At 39.8% G+C, this 19,466-nt stretch overlaps 1 protein-coding gene across 4 annotated transcripts in view; it reads left to right on the top strand.

The window, feature by feature from the left end:
* Positions 1-19,466, top strand: part of SCN11A (sodium voltage-gated channel alpha subunit 11) — a 178,316-nt gene that overhangs the window by 138,834 nt on the left and 20,016 nt on the right. For all 4 annotated transcript variants that reach the window (XM_074406054.1, XM_074406053.1, XM_074406052.1 and 1 more), the window contains 8 exons: positions 1,165-1,278; positions 2,492-2,606; positions 4,533-4,687; positions 7,762-7,935; positions 10,892-10,993; positions 11,477-11,740; positions 12,427-12,480; positions 15,681-15,818. In XM_074406054.1, the coding sequence (XP_074262155.1) occupies positions 1,165-1,278; positions 2,492-2,606; positions 4,533-4,687; positions 7,762-7,935; positions 10,892-10,993; positions 11,477-11,740; positions 12,427-12,480; positions 15,681-15,818 (1,116 nt within the window). The remainder of the gene's footprint in view (positions 1-1,164; positions 1,279-2,491; positions 2,607-4,532; positions 4,688-7,761; positions 7,936-10,891; positions 10,994-11,476; positions 11,741-12,426; positions 12,481-15,680; positions 15,819-19,466) is intronic.

Here is a 19,466-nt window from a genome sequence, read left to right as displayed (position 1 = left end):
ATGACCAGATAAAAGAACATGGTGTGTGCTTAAAAAGTGTTTGGGTAAATAAATGTGCATAAGGCATGGGAGTGCAGCATAGGAAAGGAAAGGAAGTGGAGGTTCATAGAACATTCCGAGGTTGTATTTCAAGATGAGAGGTAACACACATGCAGTTTGTCTCAAAGTTATATCTTGAAACTTGGAGGGGAAAGAGGAAGAGGAAAAGAAGAAAAAGAGTTTAAAACACAGTTTGAGGCTCAGCTGCAAAGCTGCTGGGTTACATGCTCGGATGACTTTACACATCTTTCTTAAATATCCCTGCGGGTTATCAGACAATTTATTTTTCAGTTTTATGTAGTGATATATTTTCATATTTCTCTTTATACCTTTTAGTTTCCTATTTTGCTAAGGAAACTCTGTACCCCACATGATAACAAGTTATTTTTCAAATTTTCAGTCATTTATTTTTACATCAGAATACGATATATTTTATTTTTGCTATATTATGGCATTGTGTACAATTTATTAAGTAATTTATTATTTAGCCATTGGATTGAAAGGGCACATTTAAAACACATTAAATCCCCATATAAGTTTTATTTCTGAATTACTTGCTTAGTTTTGTACCAGAGCCATACTGTTTTGATTATGTATCTTTGCAACAAGTTCAAAATCTGTTTCCTCTAGTAGTTGTCCGAGAATTATATTACGTTGAGTTCTTCCAGGAGCAGGGGTTTTTTTGTTTTTTTTCTTTGATGGAGTTTCACTCTTGTTGCCCAGGCTGGAGTGCAATGGCGCAATCTCTGCTCACCACAACCTCTGCCTCCCAGGTTCAAGTGATTCTCCTACCTCAGGCTCCTGAGTAGCTGGGACTACAGGCATGTGACACCACGCCTAGCTAATTTTGTATTTTTAGTGGAGCCAGGGTTTCCCCATGTTGGTCAGGCTGGTCTTGAACTCCCGACCTCAGGTGATCCACCCACTTCAGCCTCCTAAAGTGCTGGGATTACAGGTGTGAGCCACGACACCCAGCCAGGAACAGTTTTTAAAGAGAAAAAAGAGTTATAATGTCAAAGGCTTATTCTCATGACAAACAGAAAACCAAATAGCATTCATACTTCTTTCATCTTAAGTGACATGTCCAGGAGGAATATTAATTCTATTCTGGGCTTTCTGTGTTAGGCCTGTGAACTCCATCAGGAGACAAAGAAGCCCATCAGCCAGAGAGTTCGAAGTGTGGAAATTGACATGTTCTCTGAAGATGAGCCTCATCTGACCGCACAGAATCCCCGAAAGGTAATTTTCCTAGGATGTCAGAGGAACTTGTGGCTCATCCACACACCTTCTCCAGGGTGGGCATTATGGAAAAATGGCACAATTAATGCAGAGAAAATTGCAAGAATCGAGTCTTGAGTAAAAGTCTAGGCCAGGTTTCTCAACTTTACTGCTATTAACATTTGAAGCAGGACAATTATTTGTTGTGGTGAGCTTCTCTGTGATTTATATTTATCCATATGCTTGGCCTCTACGCATTCGATGCCAATAGCATCCTCCCATTGTGATAATGAAAAATGCCTCTAGACATTGCCAAAGTATCTCCTGGAGGGCCAAAGAAATCAGAACCACTGGTCTAGTCCTATTATTCCAGGAGCTGAGACAGCAGAAAATTATAGTCTCAGTAAAGTAGCCTTCTTCTCATCACCTAATTGGAGTTAGGCAGTCTATCAGGGTTATGATCTGTAGGGAGAAAAAGTGGAGGTACTGTATTCACATGCCTTGCTATTCCTCAGCCACAGAGATGAGCTAGAGAGTTCTCTTGTAAAGTCAGGCTGGTCATAGCACTTAGAAAAGGACCCAGCAGGAGAGGTCCACTTGACACCTCTCATCCTAGAAACCTTTGCCTAGTTTATTTCATCCTTAAAAAATCAGACAATGAGCCAGGCGCGGTGGCTCAAGCCTGTAATCCCAGCACTTTGGGAGGCCGAGGCGGGTGGATCACAAGGTCGAGAGATCGAGACCATCCTGGTCAACATGGTGAAACCCCGTCTCTACTAAAAATACAAAAAATTAGCTGGGCATGGTGGTGCTTGCCTGTAATCCCAGCTACTCAGGAGGCTGAGGCAGGAGAATTGCCTGAACCCAGGAGGCGGAGGTTGCGGTGAGCCGAGATCGCGCCATTGCACTCCAGCCTGGGTAACAAGAGCGAAACTCCGTCTCCAAAAAAAAAAATCAGACAATGATGCACCTGTATACCTGTGTCAACAAACCTGCACACTCTGTACATGTACCTTAGAACTTAAAGTATAATTTAAAATATATATTATATAAAATATACATATAATATATATTAAAATATATATTACATATATAAGTATATATAATATATATTATATTATATATTATATATATATAATAGAGATATATAAATCAGACAATGAGAAACTCAGCACTACCATGGTGAGAGGAGGTCTTAGTAAATGGTACCCCTTCCTTTTGTTCTGATGTGCAGAAGTCTGATGCTACCAGTATGCTGTCAGAATGTAGCACCATTGATCTTCAGGATGCCTTTGGAAGGTTACCTGAGATGGTTCCCAAAAAGGAACCAGAGAGATGTTTGCCCAAAGGTAAGTGGCAGTATTTCTGCATCCAGTTCATAGAATCTTTGGGTGGGATTTCTGTTCTTCTTTGAAGCTTTGTGATTTTAGCAGATATCATGATTCTACTTCTATTGGAGACAAAAACAATGAGAGGTACCCACTGATTTTTGGGGTGATTGTCAGGTCTTGGCAGAGGGGATTTCAGGAAATTCTTGCTTTAAGTAGGCTTCTCTCACATGGCCCAACATGCCAGGTAAACAGTCTAGAAAACTTTCTTAGAAAGCCCACTGCGTCAATATATCTGCCACTTTCTATGGTTCCCAGGGCATTCAATGTCAGGTTGTATTTGAGGTCATAGACCGAGGAAAGATCTTGGATATTGTAGTCAAGATCTTTAGCTTAGAAGCCAGACTGCCTGAGCTCAAATTCTGGCCTCTCTACTTACGAACTGTGTGACTTGTTCAACTTATTTAACCTCTCGTGTTTTATTTCTAAAATGAGGGCAATAATTGTACCCAAAGCAAAGAGTTGTTATGAGCATTAAATGAGTGAATATAAGTCACTTAGAAGAGCATCTGGAACAAAAATAAGCAATCAATAAATGCAGTCTTTCCTAATTCCTTGAGTGGTTGTAGCAGCTTTTTCCTATGGGTCTTTACTATTTCTTTCACTCATTGTAGCGAACTTATTTGCACTGGTTTCCCCCGTGAGGTCCTTAAAAACAAAAGCAGTGACTTCATCAGCCTTGTATCTCTAGTATAAGAGTAAAAGCTGACCCAGTAAAGAGTAAAAGCTGATCAACAAGTGCTGATCACTTGTTGATAAATAAATAAGTGACAATATATTGATGAATTAATCTAAAAAATTATCTGTAAGTTTAGGACTAAATTGGGTCCAGAAGAACACAAATAATGTGTTTCAAACTCACACTCCAGGTTGTTTAACAGCTCCAGAGCTGGACAGGAGATGGATTAGGGATTTCCAGTAGATTACAGTTCTCCTGATTTATGTTTGCACTGGCCCTTGAGATGTGCATAGGATGCCAGCAGTGGAGATGAAAAAGAAAAGTGGTTTTATCAAAGAAGGGAGGGGTTGGATAAAATCCAGGAGAAAAAGGTAGTCTTTTAAGAAGGTGAACCTACTGATGTTCTTAGAGGAAGAAAAGAGGCAGAGTGAAGACAGCTCATAGAGGCTTAAGAAGATAAGGAAAGGAGCAGAATGTTATAATCATCATGAAGTAAGGATCTGCAGAATCTGTACAAGGGGAGGAAGAGAAAAGGTGGAAAGGGTGATGTGGTCTATGCTGAAGGCTTGTGTGTGTTGAGAACAAATGCTCAGCTCTTGGTAAACATCTTGACATTTGATCACATTCTTTCATGTATGGCCTGAGTGGTTCACAAAGCCTGTGACCATCCTACCTCATTTCCTGGAGTCCAGCAGACATGATCTGTTTACAACAACAACAACAACAACAACAACAAATGTGGCATAAAAGCCACAAAACCTCAGTGGCATACAATGATAAACATGTGCCTGCAGGATTCAGCTGATCTTGGCTGGCTTCCTTCATGCAAGTGTTATCTAGCCTGGGCTTGATTGGGCATCATGGCTGTGCTCCACATTCTATCATCCTCCTTCCAGACCCAGTGGGGTAACCTGAATATGCTTTATTTTTATGGAGATGGCACAAGAGAGCGAATGGAAAACATGCAAAGCTTTTCCAGGCCTGGGCTCAGAACTGGCACAGTGTGACTTCCGTTCCACTCTATTGGCCAAAGCAAGTCACATGGCTGAGCCAGATTTAAGAGGTTAGGAAAAGACGCTCCACTTCTTTAATGGGAGCAACTGTAGGTCACATGGCAAGGGATGTGAACACAGGGAGGGGTGAAGAGTTGCTTTTTAATGCAGTTTATTACAGACACTAATGACAGTGCTACTGTTAATTCCTTTCAGGCCTTAGTTGCTGCCTTCCATGCTGTCGCATAGACAAGAGAAAGTCTCCCTGGGTCATTTGGTGGAACCTGCGGAAAACCTGCTACCAAATAGTGAAACACAGCTGGTTTGAGAGCTTTATTATCTTTGTGATTCTGCTGAGCAGTGGGGCGCTGGTAAATCATCATGGTCTTGGGAAGACATTGGGCATCAGGGCAGTTGGGGAAGCTGTACTCTGACTTGACTTCTTGTGGGGCTCTGAATGTGGGAGACCAGGCAGAACTGGTCTCTGGTGCTGCTGGTTCCCACAGTGGGCAGGGTTTTGCACAACTTCTGAAGTCAGGCTCAACTGGGATATCTCCAAGCAAAGATGCTTTATCTGTGTGAAAGAGTAACTCAAACCAGCACTTTAAAGTGGCCACTGGAGTTTTGTCCTTGATCATCTATCTCTCATTTTTGGAGGATTTCTAGACATTTTCACTGTATCCTACACAGTTCCTCCTCTAGACAGCAATCCTTCAACTCCCCCTGTTACGATAAACCATAGTGCTGTTTTCTAAAAGGTAAAATATTATGGGAGGGAGTTACAAGGACCAGATTTGGGTATAATAAGTTGCCTTGGTATTTTCCATTATTCTTGATCCCTTGAAAGAAAGGATAAGAAGATACTGCTTTATAATCATGATCAAAGTGTGGTATGAGTCCCATGAGGTTTGAAATAACTCTGAACCCATCAGCTTCCATAGCCATGGAGCCATCAACTCCTTTATGCTCTCTTTCCATACCTTCTGGTCCTTCCTGTCTCCCTTCCCTCCCTGCTAAGGGGATAGTGTCTTTTCTCTTATCACCTGCATATTTCTCCCTCTCCTTTTCTATTTTCTGCTTTTTCTGTCACGTATCTTCCTTTAAAAAGACCATACAGTAATATGGAGCTAGATAATATGGAACCAAACTCTCTTACAGTTTGACATAACAAACATTTCTAAGTTTGTTACGGGAGTTTGATTCCATATTACTAAACCCAGGAATCTCCCCTACTAATAGTGACAGAACATTTCACAAAGAGTCACTAGCAAGTGGAAAAGACAAGGAAATGTCTCACCCCTACACCCCATAGCTTCTGGTTAGTGTTTTAGACCTGTGTGATCTCTAGGTGAAAAGAGATGAATGTATAACAGAGCCCACCGGGACCACAATCAACATACATCATTTGTCTGCTTACTACAATGTCAATTATTCTTCAACCAGAACAGCAGATTACTCTAAAAGCATCCCAGAGAATTCCCTTGATCAATTTTTATCATTAATCTTTGGTCTAGGGTTACCTGTACACTTTCTGGTGACTACGTTTTCACTGGCTGTCTACTCAAGTGGTAGAGTTTCTTGTATTTCTTCCACAAATGATTCTTATAACAGGCAGTGGGAAAGCAGCAATGTTGTCAAAAGGCCACAGCAAAAATGCCCCACGGTGCCATAAAAAGAAAGTTTATGATCAGAAATGTAGAAGAGGGCAAACAACCCCAGTTCTCACCTGCCTTCAGAAAGGCAGGTGTAGGCTGGGCAGAGCAAGGCTGAATACACAATGCAGAGGGTGCCAGGAGAAGGACCCAGCCCCTGTTTCTCGGTGCATATTTGTAGAGAATGAATGAACGCAAGAGACATCAAGTCCTTTGCCACTATATGCTTCTATCAGCAGCAGCAGCATCACCTGGCAGCTTGTTAGAAATGCAGAGTAGTACATTGTAACAAGCAGTGCATTGTAACAAGTTCCCTAGGTGATTGGGGGTTCATTAGAGTTTGAGACACTCCAGCGTAGGCAACTATGTAATAATAAGAGATTCCTAGGTCAGAAAATGGCCTAGATATAATATGGAAGCCTCTGAAACTCAGTTGCAGGTATAAGCCTGCTCATCCATGGAGCTGACTCAGATCTGCTGAGCCAGCTTACTGTTAAGCTTCCCAAATAAGGGAGGAAATGAGCACCCAGTACCATTCAGATTTGTCTATCCTCAAGAGGCAAACAAACAGATATGTCACTGACCTCCAGGAGCTTGAAGTCTAGTAGGAAAGATAGCTGAAATCTAGTAGGAAAGAGACCAGAAAGTATAGACCAAGATAGATAGGACAATTAAGTGACCTACTCAGGGAAGCAGTGGGTGGCATGAAAGCATGTAGGATGGGAACCTAACCCAATCCTTCTGGAACAGGACAGTCTCCTATAGAAAATATCAGCTGCACTGAAATCTTAAAGCTGAAGAGCAGGTGAAAGAGCAGAGGATGAGATAGAGGGCCTTCTCCAGTCAAAAACCCGCTTGGCAGTTGGAAGTGAGACTGTTTTACTCTTTTGCATTCCTTTTTACCCGAGGGCTATGGGGCTGTGAGCTTACCCACAGCGAGGATGATTCCCTTCCTGCCTTCAATGTTGGCCCAAATTTCGTGGACAGCTTTAGTACCAGGACTTCTTCCTTTCTTTCATTCTCAGAAACTCTGTAAAGGCCAAAAGGACAGCTTATACCCTAGTTATACAAACCCTGTAGAATCACATACACTTTGAGTGAGGGAAGTGTTTGAAGGTAGCGTTTAAAAGGATCTCTCTGAAAGCCAGGATCTCTTTTTCATAATCACACGTAACAATGGTTAGCATTCAAAGTAATTTACACTGGGAGCTTTAGCCTAGAGTGTTCCAAATTTTATGTGTCATGGCACACATACAAAATGACACGATTTTAGGGAATGCTACGGTAAATGGATAAGGCTGTTTGTAGGGGGAGGGGCCTCAGGGTTGGCAGGATTTAGAGGGTGGGCTAAGGCACTTGGACTTAATGTTATAAGCAATAAAGAGACACTGAATTAATCCACCGAGGTAATTGGAAGGATGAGAAATGCTCTATGACACTGGGTAGTCCTGGAAATGTTGACAGGATATTTGGCAGGAGTTGAAAGGATGAAGAAGTCCAGGAAACAAAGTGCTGATGCATTAGGAAGATGTTTTAATTTACTGGGGCCAGTAAGAAAAAGCTGAGAAACTACTGTGACAACAGAAGAAAGAGGACTTTCCTTCTATTTTTACTTACTCAAGGAATAGATTCCATTGGAAAAGTCTAGTTTTAATATCTTTTGAGCAAAACCTCATTTTACCAAGAGAGACACCAGTTTTTATTCACATAAGGAAGGAAAACAAAAAGTAAAGTTACCCAAAAGTTCTTTGCAAATGTTCAACCTGGCCTATGGCTATTCCTTTTCATTTCAGATATTTGAAGATGTTCACCTTGAGCGACGACCAAAAATCCAAAAATTACTAAATTGTACTGACTTGATTTTTACACATATTTTTATCCTGGAGATGGTACTAAAATGGGTAGCCTTCGGATTTGGAAAGTATTTCACCAGTGCCTGGTGCTGCCTTGACTTCATCATTGTGATTGTAAGTTTACTATCTCTGTGTCCCACACGGACTGGGGTAGTGGTTGATGTAGGGATCCTATGGCGCGGCTTTTCCTTTGTGTCTCATACGGATGTCTGTCCAAAACATTGTTTCTTGTTATCATTGCCTCTTCACAATACTTATAAGTAGTTGTCATTTGTCTGTCAGCAGTTTAGCCTTTCCTAGGTCCCACTCCTCACACACTGCACTTTATCTGCTCACCACTCCAACCTTTCCCACGATGGGATTCATTCACTTCTCTCCATAAGCACTGTTCATGTATGATATACACCTAAAGTAACTTTCGGTATCCTTGATTTTTTTTTCTTCTTCCAATTTTCTTTTTCTTTTCAAGACTTCTCAAAGCTGGTGAGCAGCCACTAGACTAGGCTAATATTCATCTTAATTGTCAAGCAACATAAGAGGATTGTTCGCATACAGTCTCTCATTTAATATGCATGACAGGGTTCCGAGTTAAGCAGCATTATATGACACCTCCCACACTGTGTACAAGGAAACCTGAAGCTCAGAGGATTAGCAATTTGTTTCATGTCATAGAGCTGGTAAGTGGTGAAATTGAGATTCACATGTATATCTGTGTGACACAAAAGCTAATAATAGTATTAGTGGATCACATTTATTGAGTGCTTTCTCTGTACCAAGTATTCTTCCATATGCTCCAAATGCCTTTGCTCTTTTAGTTATCACAGCCTAGTTATCTTTTAGTTATCTTTGTGGCAGGTACTACTATTTTTGTATATTCAGAGGAAGAAAGTAAGTCATAGAGAGGCTAAGAAACATGTTCAGGATTGCACAGCTAGAAGTGGTGGAGTTGAGACACAAACCTAGTAAACCTCACTCCAAAGAAGCTCTTGATTTAATATTACATCCTTTTTTTAGATTAATTTTATTTTTATTGATACATAGTAGATGGACATACTTTCAGTATACATGTGATTATGTAATGCCTTTACACAATTAAACGTGGTAGAACCTAGTAAGTCTCACTCCAAGGCCCTTGACTTTAACATTACCTTCTTTCCATCAAGATATAATTAGTTAAACTTCGTCCCTGCTGTGCAAGGAAATAGATAAGAAAAAAGCATAAGCATAAACTATGTGGTCAGCGAACCCCACTGGAGAGCTATAATGTTGTTGGTTAGCACAAATAGATCATGTGTTTATTTAATGTGCACATCAACATTCTGAGTTAATCAGTATTACATGACATCTACCACATTGCAAACAAGAAAACCAGAAGCTCAGAGGCAAGGAAACAGAAGCTCACTGTGGTTCAGGCATATTCTAAAGGTTATCAATGCCATAGAAACTCCGACAGGATTCAAAGAGGGGAATAAAACCATCTGCATGTTTGTCAGTCCTATTAATTTCTAGAGTGCAAATAACTCTGTATCCATTATCTTAATAGATTATGGTTAAAAAAACCCTATAAACTGTATGAACAGATGATTGTTATCTCTATTATAGGGACCTGTGGTTTACTGGTTATGAGCCCTACCCTTAGGAGCCTGGGTCCTAAAGCTTAGTCTACTCTCTTTTTGTGTAACCTTAAGGAAAAATTTCCTCTCATTTAACAACAATTTTTTTATGGGTAAAAATGAAGATGTGAACTATAAATTGCCCAAATAGACTGAATACAAAATAGAAAACTAGTAACAGTTTCACTAGAAATCTAGTGATACCCATTAAAAACATCAAAACAGTAGTCCAAAGCCACACTGTCAAAAAAGGGTACCAGGTCAAGATGGGTGGATTTATTTGTGGTTTATTATATTTCAATAGATTTTTGGGGAATAGTTGGTGTTTCGTTACATGAATAATTTATTTATTGGTGATTTCTGGGATTTTGATGCCCCATTGCCTGAGAAGTGTACACTGTACCCAAAGTAATCTTTTATCCCTCACACCGTTCTTTCACCTGAGTTCCCAAAATCCATTGTATTATTCTTATCCTTTTGTGTCCTTATAACTTAGATCCTTCTTATGAGTGAGAACATACAATGTTTGGTTTTCCATTTCTGAGTTCTTCACTTAGAATAATAGTCTCCAATTTCATCCAGGTTGCTGCAAATGCCATTATTTTAGTCCTTTTAATGATTGAGTAGAATTCCTTGATATATATATGTATATGTGTGTATATATGTGTGTGTGTGTGTGTGTGTGTGTATATATGTGTGTATATATGTATATATATTTATATATATATATATAAATATATACCATCAAGAAAAATATATATATATATGGTGTGTGTGTATATATATGTGTATATATATATATATAAATACACACAGACACACACACACATACATACATACACACACCATATTTTCTTTCCACTAGTTGATTGATGGGCATTTGGGCTGAATGCATATTTTTGCAGTTGTGAATTGTGCTGCTGTAAACATGCATGTGCAAGTGTCTTTTTTATATTTTCTTCTGGGTAGATACACAGTAGTAGGATTGCTGGATCAGATGGCAGATTTACTTTTAGTTCTTTAAGGAACTCCACATTGTTTCCCATAGTGATTGTACTAGCTTAACATCGATCTAATTAAAATTCACATCCATTTTTAAATTTTTCTGATTCACCGTAAAGAGCCTTGTTATGGCAACTGACTGACTACCATAACAAATTTCAACTGACCACCATAACAAGATTCTTTACGGTTAATTCCCTCTACGAATCCACCTCCTGCCCCCACTGCAATCCAGGATCCAACTCAGGACCCCACATTATGTAATATTGCTATATCTCTTTGGTTTCCTCTAATTCACAACAATTTCTCAGATGTTCTTTGTCTTTCATTAAACAAATAATGTGAGTGCATTGTTCCCACCTTTGTGGACTGTAGCTTTGGCAGGTAAGGAGAAGAATGGGCTTTCCAGTTGGACACCAAGTCAGGTGCATTACGGGGACTTCTCTACCCGTCAGGTCTCTGTGACCAGCCTCATTGACTTAAAGGAATTGAAGTCCTTCCGGACGCTGCGAGCACTGAGGCCTCTTCGCGCGCTGTCCCAGTTTGAAGGAATGAAGGTACATTCTGCAGAAGGATGGGTGGAAGTTCAGTTAACAGGGAAAGATGGAGAGATCAGCTGCTTTTTTTGAGCTGGGATTTCTTTAAATTGCTGACCTTTTCCTGGGTTACTTTCCAGCCTGCCCAATGCTTAGAATTTGAGAGGTAGAGAAAAGCCTAAGATACACATTCGACCCTAAAAGCTTCTGTCACAGCCAAGGTGAACTCTGACTCCCCTTCAGAGCGCTGGGGTAGTGTTCTAAAGTCTCTAACACTGTCATCACTGGGCACTTCTCAAGGTGTCCTCAGTGGCAACAAAGAGGACCCATTATATAGGGAGCTGAGTGCAGGGCTGGTCATGGGGGTGGGGTGCAGGTATATGGAGATTAAGGACAGGGCTCCAAGAGATTCAGCCCTGCTCATCAGGCAGGTCCATCCCAAGAAGTCAAGCCAGATGCATCCTACCCATCTGTTACAATTTTCTTTGCTTCTGTTTCCATAAGGTGGTGGTCAATGCTCTCATAGGTGCCATACCTGCCATTCTGAATGTTTTGCTTGTCTGCCTCATTTTCTGGCTCATATTTTGTATCCTGGGAGTATACTTCTTTTCTGGAAAATTTTGGAGATGCATTAATGGAACAGACTCAGTTATAAATTATACCATAGTAACGAATAAAAATCAATGCGAAAGTGGCAATTTCTCTTGGCTCAACCAGAAAGTCAATTTCGATGATGTGGGAAATGCTTACCTCGCTCTGCTGCAAGTGGTAAGTACAGTCAGTATGTTTTTCACTCTGAGGACAAAAAACTTCAGAGAATCATTCATTGTTTCTCAGCTAATAAAAATGCAGTGACTCCATTGTGATAATAGAAGCACATCCTCATTCCTCATATGGAAGCCAGTGCCTTCTGGAATTGTCCTCTCCTGAGCGTCTGCAACTTCATTGACTACTGAGCCTCAGCTTCCTAGTGATGCCCCTTTAAGGACCTGTACATCCCACTTTGTCCTGTATGGCACCTTGCTGGCTCTCCACAGCTCCAGGCAGAGAGGAGTGGAGCCTCAGGTACAGGTCATGACACTTTGAACAGTTCCTTGTTTAAACCACAGATGCCAGGTCTTGAACAGGCAGTGCAAATAGATACGGCATCAGAAAAGAACCCTTGGCCAGGCTTTTCGCAGCAGTTGGGCCACAGACTCAGCTTCTCTGGTAACTTTTAAGGTGGAAACTTCTTGTTTTTAAATTTTGTATCTTGTACAAATGAAGAAGAAGAAGAAATCCAAGACACATATCCTTGAATTCCCTTCTACTGCTCTTTTTTTTGAGCATTCTGTCCTAGAAGGTTGGGGTATCATATATTCAGCCCACTGGGCTTCACCTGCTTTTCCATGCCATGTATCTATCGCTGGCAAGTCTACACTTGTATTATTCATGTTTTTCTCCTTTTGTTGCAGGCAACATTTAAGGGCTGGATGGACATTATACATGCAGCTGTTGATTCCAGAGGTGTGAGTCTGTGTTCTACCATGTTCTGGAGTGTTAGGGTCAAGTCAGAGATATAATGACTACATGGGTGGTCCAGAACTTCTGGCATCATAGTTCTAGCAGCCAGGTTTCCCTGCCTTGTTTTCTTTGTAACAAAACACTATGAAATACCACTGCCTGATATGAAGGGTTCTTATGCATCCTCTAATGAGTATCTGACACCCCAGTATTCTCTAAAGTCCAGTCCTCTTTCACCATGGTGGCCAAGGAAAACCCACTCATGTAGGAGGTGGAGCTAGAAGTGGCAGAATCACAGGATGCTTTGGTTTTCCTCTTACCTCTTCTCCAAATGGGTGGAGAGGCAGAAACCAAATTCAAAGGGTAACTGTCTTAGACTGTGGGAAACCTTAAGACTGCACTAGATTTGCAAGGGAGACCCTCCCATGGCTCCAGACTCTTCAGTGATGGCCAACTGTGGAATTTTAGTTAAAGAAAATGTAATCATGGATTCTCAAAGTTGGACATGTACTGAGTAATCTAGCCTCGTTTCTATTTTCCAGCTTGGAAAGTTGAGGGATAAAAAGAAATAGTTGCCCAAAGCCATAGAGTGAGTAGATGGTTGACTCAAGAATTGAGTCAATGGCAAAAATTACTGTTTTCTATTATAGCACATGTGTGTGTCTTGATCTATCTGGGAGTCTGCAGAGTTGATGCCTAACACATAAACAGTATTCAGTACCTTTGAGCTGGTACAGACTGAGTATCCCTTATCTGAAATGATTGTGACTAGAAGTGTTTCGGATTTTGGATTTTGTAAGATTTGGGAATGTTTGCATAATACTTACAGTTGAGCATCCCTGATCTGAAAATCCAAAATGCCAGCGTGAACGTTTCCTTTGAGCATGACCTTTGCGTGTTATGTCAGCACTCAAAAAGCTTCAGATTTTGGAGCATTTGAGACTTTGGATTTTCAGATTAGGGATGCTCTACCTGTAGTAACAGTGGAGGTGGTTTGAGTAGTGTTACAGCAGCACTGAGGGATGAGAACTAATCTTTATGGCCGTTCCAGTTCTCATTATAAATTCATAGATTGTCATTATAAGTTAATATGCAGATGATACATAGCAACAAATCTGAGTTTGCTTACTTCTGGGTGTGTTAATAAAATCAACTTTCTGGAAAGGGGAAGCCAATAGTAGATACTTAACTGTTTATAACAATTGTAGTTTGCACAGTAATGTTTATATATACAATGTGATTTTATAATTATATACACAACATAATTTGATAATTACAATTTATAACAAAGGAACTATTAAAAAATACCAATGTACTCATTTATTTTGTCTTTTTGAGTACATGACCTTCACTGTAGTTTGCCTATGACATTCATCTGCCCTGAGGTGGAGATGGGGAGTGGGGAGGAAAGCTTTCACAGATGTGCAGTAGACAGGGTGTGTGGCCTGCAAATGCTCCCAGAGTGAGGGATTGGTGGGTGGAAGTGTGTGGAAGGGTGCCTGTTCTGATGCCACTCCTGATATGTACTGGTTGTTGTATGCTTGCTTCTAGCTTCATGACTCTTGTCTATGTAGTCACCAAGCACCCTGCTGGCCTTAAATATTAAAGTTGTGGTTGGTGAAACAGTGGGCATTCTCCCCAACATCTCCTCCTGGAGATGGGCCTTACTGGTTCTCTGCCATATCCTCCACATGGTCCCTGGGAGTCCCATCCCTTGCTACAAGGCCCAACACGACAGGTCCGAGGCTATCAATTCCGTGTCCAAGCCACACGAGAACTGAGAGGTTTAAGAGACCTCTCTCTGTTCAGTTATGTTACTCTAATCTCTTATGTCAGCCTGCCTACCAAATATGTATCTCAGGCCTTTCCATTAGTAATTTCCTTCCAGAAAAATATGGAAATAAAGCAAGAATACCCTCTTTGCTTTCCATGTTTCCCTCAATTTACTGGATCCCAACCCCTCTCTCCATACCCAGAGCAGGATAATCAAGACACACATCTTGTAGCTCTGTTTTTCTGTCTGTTTCTTTTTCCTACATTTTCCTGTAGAAAAATTGGGTGAGCTTTGATCATTTCATCTTCTTGTCTATACCTCCCTCCAATAAAATGCTTCACCTTCAAATGCTTGATATACCAAAGAGAGACATGAAGGAGTGTAGACATTCCTATATCTCAAAGCAATAACCTAACTTGCAAGAAGGTTAACCCACTTAGAAATTTTATCTTAATGTCCACTGCTGAATATTCTTTCCATTACATTGTTTCTGGACGAATGCCTACCTTTTGTTCGAATAAATGGATGCCTCAAGCAAACCTGGACTAAGATCAGATAGTCTTCGTAGCAAAAGAGAAAAATAATATTTTCAAATAATTACCTTCATGACACCAGTCTACATTGTGAATGTTGAATAACAGATATCATAAATACATTCAACATTAATCGGAGCTATCAACACTTATATCTTTGATGTGATAGAGGGAAAAAAGTGAAATCCTTTTGCTACCTGCCTGAAAGTGCTTGAAGCCAATAACAAGGCAAAGAACTTGGATGAAAGGGATCTCAGGTGATTTTGGCTATACTTTGGACTAGGAGAGCTTGCTTGGAGTCAGTTTGTGTCCATTTTAGAGCTCGATCATTCATTCATTCATTTAGATATTTATTCCATGTGTATAAAAAATCTACATGTCAGAAGGTATGCTAGGCACTAGGAAGTTAAGAATGAACGAATGTAACCACAGATTAAATAAAACAGTGGGCTCTAGATGGGAGACATAGTAGTTCAGCAACAGTTAGTAGTTTAGCCATCTCTGCCCAAGGTGAATGTGCCCCTCCTCTGGTGGCCTCACCTCCAATCAGGTTCCCTCCAATTACATATCCATATGGACATTCCATATGGATGACTTTTTAAAAAGACAAATGTGATCATGCCACTCCTCTCCCTTACGATCCCTCAATTGTTCTCCTTTGCTTAGAAGAAAAAGCCCAGTTTTCCACCACTCCAAGTCCCCGCCACATGCCATCCCTCAAGCTGAGCTGGGAAAACTGAAAGAAGGGCTCCCAACAGGGGCCATGGCTGTTAGGAAGAGGCTATGTAGTCAATGTTGCTGCGAAGAAACACCTTGGTCTTCTAGATAAGGCAGTCAGAATGCTTACATGTTTCTCCAGTAATTGTTTTCTTCTCTTATTAAAAACAATTTCTACCAGAAAGAAGAACAGCCAGAGTTTGAGAGCAGTTCACTCAGTTACATTTACTTCGTAGTCTTTATCATCTTTGGCTCATTCTTCACCCTGAATCTCTTCATTGGTGTTATTATTGACAACTTCAACCAACAGCAGAAAAAGATAAGTATGCGGGGTGTCTTGATTTGGTAATTTCATCTCTGTCTTCCAAAGGCATTAATAAAATATAATTCTGGTCTAGAATATTATACAAAGTAGCCTTTATGATCTGCACGATAACAAAGAGGAAGCTTCCCATGTCTGCCTGGAGATAATTCTTAAAAGATGAGGCTGAAAGAAGACTGAAAACATCTGGGTTTCATTAAGTCATTGCTTTTATTCTTTTTTACCGTCTTAATCAATGGACATTGTTACTATTGAGATTAAGCCCATTAATAATTGAACCCTAATAGAACAACAACCACCAGGATTAGTATGTATTAAATATGACACTACAGTCATATTTTAATAACCTTTCAAATGCACTTTGTTATCCACTATAAAAATAATGTACTCTCCTTCTTCAGCAAATGTGTCCTGGCCCCCAGCATCCAAGCCTCAACAGACCTATCCATCCTACTTGGAAAGAAGATGATTGGGGAAGAGGCAGGGATAGGGAGGTTTTTTTACTCATGCCTATAATAAACACATATTTATTTTGCTGATTCTAAAATCCACTGGAGATTTGTAGTGAATGTGGAAAATTAAGGAAGATAAAAAGAAAATTTAAATAACCCTAAGGTGGCCACCAAATGATAACCACTTTAAAGCAGTGCCTCTTATGATTTTGGTATAATCCATTCCAATCACTTTGTATTACTTTTATACAGAATTAGTTTATATTTTAAATTTTGTAGTTTTGACCTCATTAGTTATAAGTTTATGTCATAAAATTACCTTGCTATAAGAATTCTCAGGACCCCTTACCAGACATGGTGGCTCATGCCTGTAATCCCAGCACTTTGGGAGGCTAAGGCAGGCAGATCACTTGAGGTCGGGAGTTCAAGACCAGCCTGGCCAACAGGGTGAAACCCAGTCTCTACTAAAAACAAAAAATTTAGCCAGGTGTGGTGGTGCACACCTGTAATCCCAGCTACTCAGGAGGCTGAGGCAGGAGAATAGCTTGAACCTGGGAGGTGGAGGTTGCAGTAAGCTGAGATCGCACCACTGCACTCCAGACTGGGCAACAGAGTGAGACTCCATCTCAAAAAAAATAAAAAGAATTCTTAGGGCTGAATTACATTGCATATTATGGATCGATTATAATTTATCCTGATCATTCCTCTCTTTATTGGACATTTATAGGTTGTTTTAAATTTTTTTGCTCTTCTAAAACAATTATGACCATTTACAAAATTCTGTGTATCTCTATTTCTTCAGCATAAATTCCTAGAATTAGAATATTGAAGACATATTGTCAAAATACCTCCCAGAAATGCTGTGCTAGGTACTCTTATTCTGCAGAATATGAAAATGCATGGTTAAAGAGATCTCATTATTCTAATTGTCCATTTTATTATCTTTTTTAGACTGATGGGAAACATGTTATCTTATTGTTTTATATTTATTTATTTGATCATTAGTGAGGTTACACACTTTTTCACAGGTTGATAGCTACAAGTATTTCTCCCTTAAGAGTTTTTCTTTATATCATTTATCTTTTTTTTTTTTTTTTTTTTTTTGAGACGGAGTCTTGCTTCTTCACCAGGCGCCAGGCTGGAGTGCAGTGGCGAGATCTCGGCTCACTGCAACCTCCACCTCCCAGATTCAAGCAGTTCCCCTGCCTCAGCCTCCGAGTAGCTGGGACTACAGGCGCATGCCACCATGCCCAGCTAATTTTTGTATTTTTAGTAGAGACGGGGTTTCACCATGTTGGCCAGGATGGTCTCGATCTCTTAACCTTATGATCCGCCCACCTTGGCCTCCCAAAGTGTTGGGATTACAGGCATAAGCCACCGCGCCCAGCCTCATTTATTTGGAAATTGCCATCTTTTTGTATGCATTTCCATATAATAAGTCCAATTTGTGACATGCTTCTTATATTTTTGCAATTACATATTTAAGTTATAGACATTAGTAGTTTTTGGAGTCAAACTCCCAATCTTCTCATTTTTGGCTTTTTTAAAAAAATTGTATTTATGAACTGAAGACATTTCTTATCCCCAAATCAAATAACTAAATATTTTCCTTTGGGTTCCTAATTGTTTCATGGTGCAGTTTCTTTTTTCCTCTGGATTCTCGTAATTCATCTAAAATGTACCTTGATACCAACTAGCCTTCTCAGCATCTGCTGGGAAAGTTGTTTCCTGTTGTTACACAACTGTATTGCTTTTGCTACTCAGGAGTGCATGATGTAGTGTCCCCCCCATAATATGTATCTTGGTTGCAATCAATACCTGCAATTTGGATGTCAGCCTTTGTGATTTTAGATTTAAGCTTACATTAGAAATCATTGTTTTGATCAATTCACTACATCCTTTTGCTCGTCTTGTTTTACTTTTTACTACAGAAAATCTCAAACGTGCACAAGAGTGTGCTAGAATTAACCTAAAATGCCCATCACCCAGCACAACATTTATTAAGAATATGCTTGTTCTAAGCCATATATGCCCTTATTCAACTCTGCCACCAGATTTTTTTATGGAGCAAACCACAGACATCACATCATTTTATTCACAAATATTTTAGAACATATCTCTTTTTAAACATGATCACAATTCCATTAGCACACCAAAACATTTGTGAATTCTTTAATCAGATACCCAGTTTATTATTGCTTCTCGGCCTTTTGGCTAAGATCAAGTGTAGATACCCAGTTTATTTCCAAATTTCTCTGAGCCTTTTATTTAAAAGAAAAATGTTTATTTATAAATTTTGTGTTTTGTTTGTTTCTGTTGAAGATTTTTGTTTGTTTGCTTGCTTGTTTTCAAATCAGAATTCAAATGCATAAGATCTTTCCATTTGACAACTTTCTTGTTCTCTGAAATGCCAAGATTTTCCAAGTTTAGGTGGCTCCCTTCCTGCCCTAGATCTGGAATCATCCATTTCTCTCAAAGCATTTGTTTCTTTGTGGGAATGGTTTCCAAAACTACAGTCTGGGATGTTCATTGTCATTGCTTCTAAGCCTTTCAAGTGGACAGAGTTACTTAAAATTCAGGACTACGAGGAAATATGTAAGTGGACATATGCATATGGACAACTCAAATTCAGGACTACAAAGTTTTCACTTAACCTCTTGTCTCACTCATCTTTATCTCCTCTTTTATACACTGAGATACCTTGTTTTCAAAGGCACAGATGATATAATTTATTTCCACAATTACTCATTTTCTTTGTCTCATAACACACATGCACATATTACAATCTCAGAATAGTGATATTAATACTATTATGACATATATGATTACTAAAAGACTAATTTCTTCGCAGCATCTCAGAACAACTTGGTTAATTTTTAGATTGACTTCTAGGGCTATATATTTTTGATCTGTGCTGGTGGAGTAAAGTCAAACCCCAAACCCTTTTCAAAGTAAGCCTGGAGTCACAAATTATCAGAGAAGACTGGGTTTTTACTCATAGTCTGGATTGAGACAATTTTCTAGTTGCCTTCCATTGCCAGCAGACAGATCCTGGTTTGTTTCTTTACCCTTCTGTTGGCCGCCTTTGGATAGTCCCATACTCTTGCAAGCACATCTGTGGCTCTCCTGCCTTTGCATAGGCCTTGTTACAGAGATTACTAGGTGTCCTAGAACCAGCCATGGCTTTGGGCTA

Source organism: Saimiri boliviensis, chromosome 9, assembly GCF_048565385.1.
Source record: "Saimiri boliviensis isolate mSaiBol1 chromosome 9, mSaiBol1.pri, whole genome shotgun sequence".
NCBI lineage: Eukaryota > Metazoa > Chordata > Mammalia > Primates > Cebidae > Saimiri > Saimiri boliviensis.
This window is presented reverse-complemented; position numbering and strand designations above follow the sequence as displayed.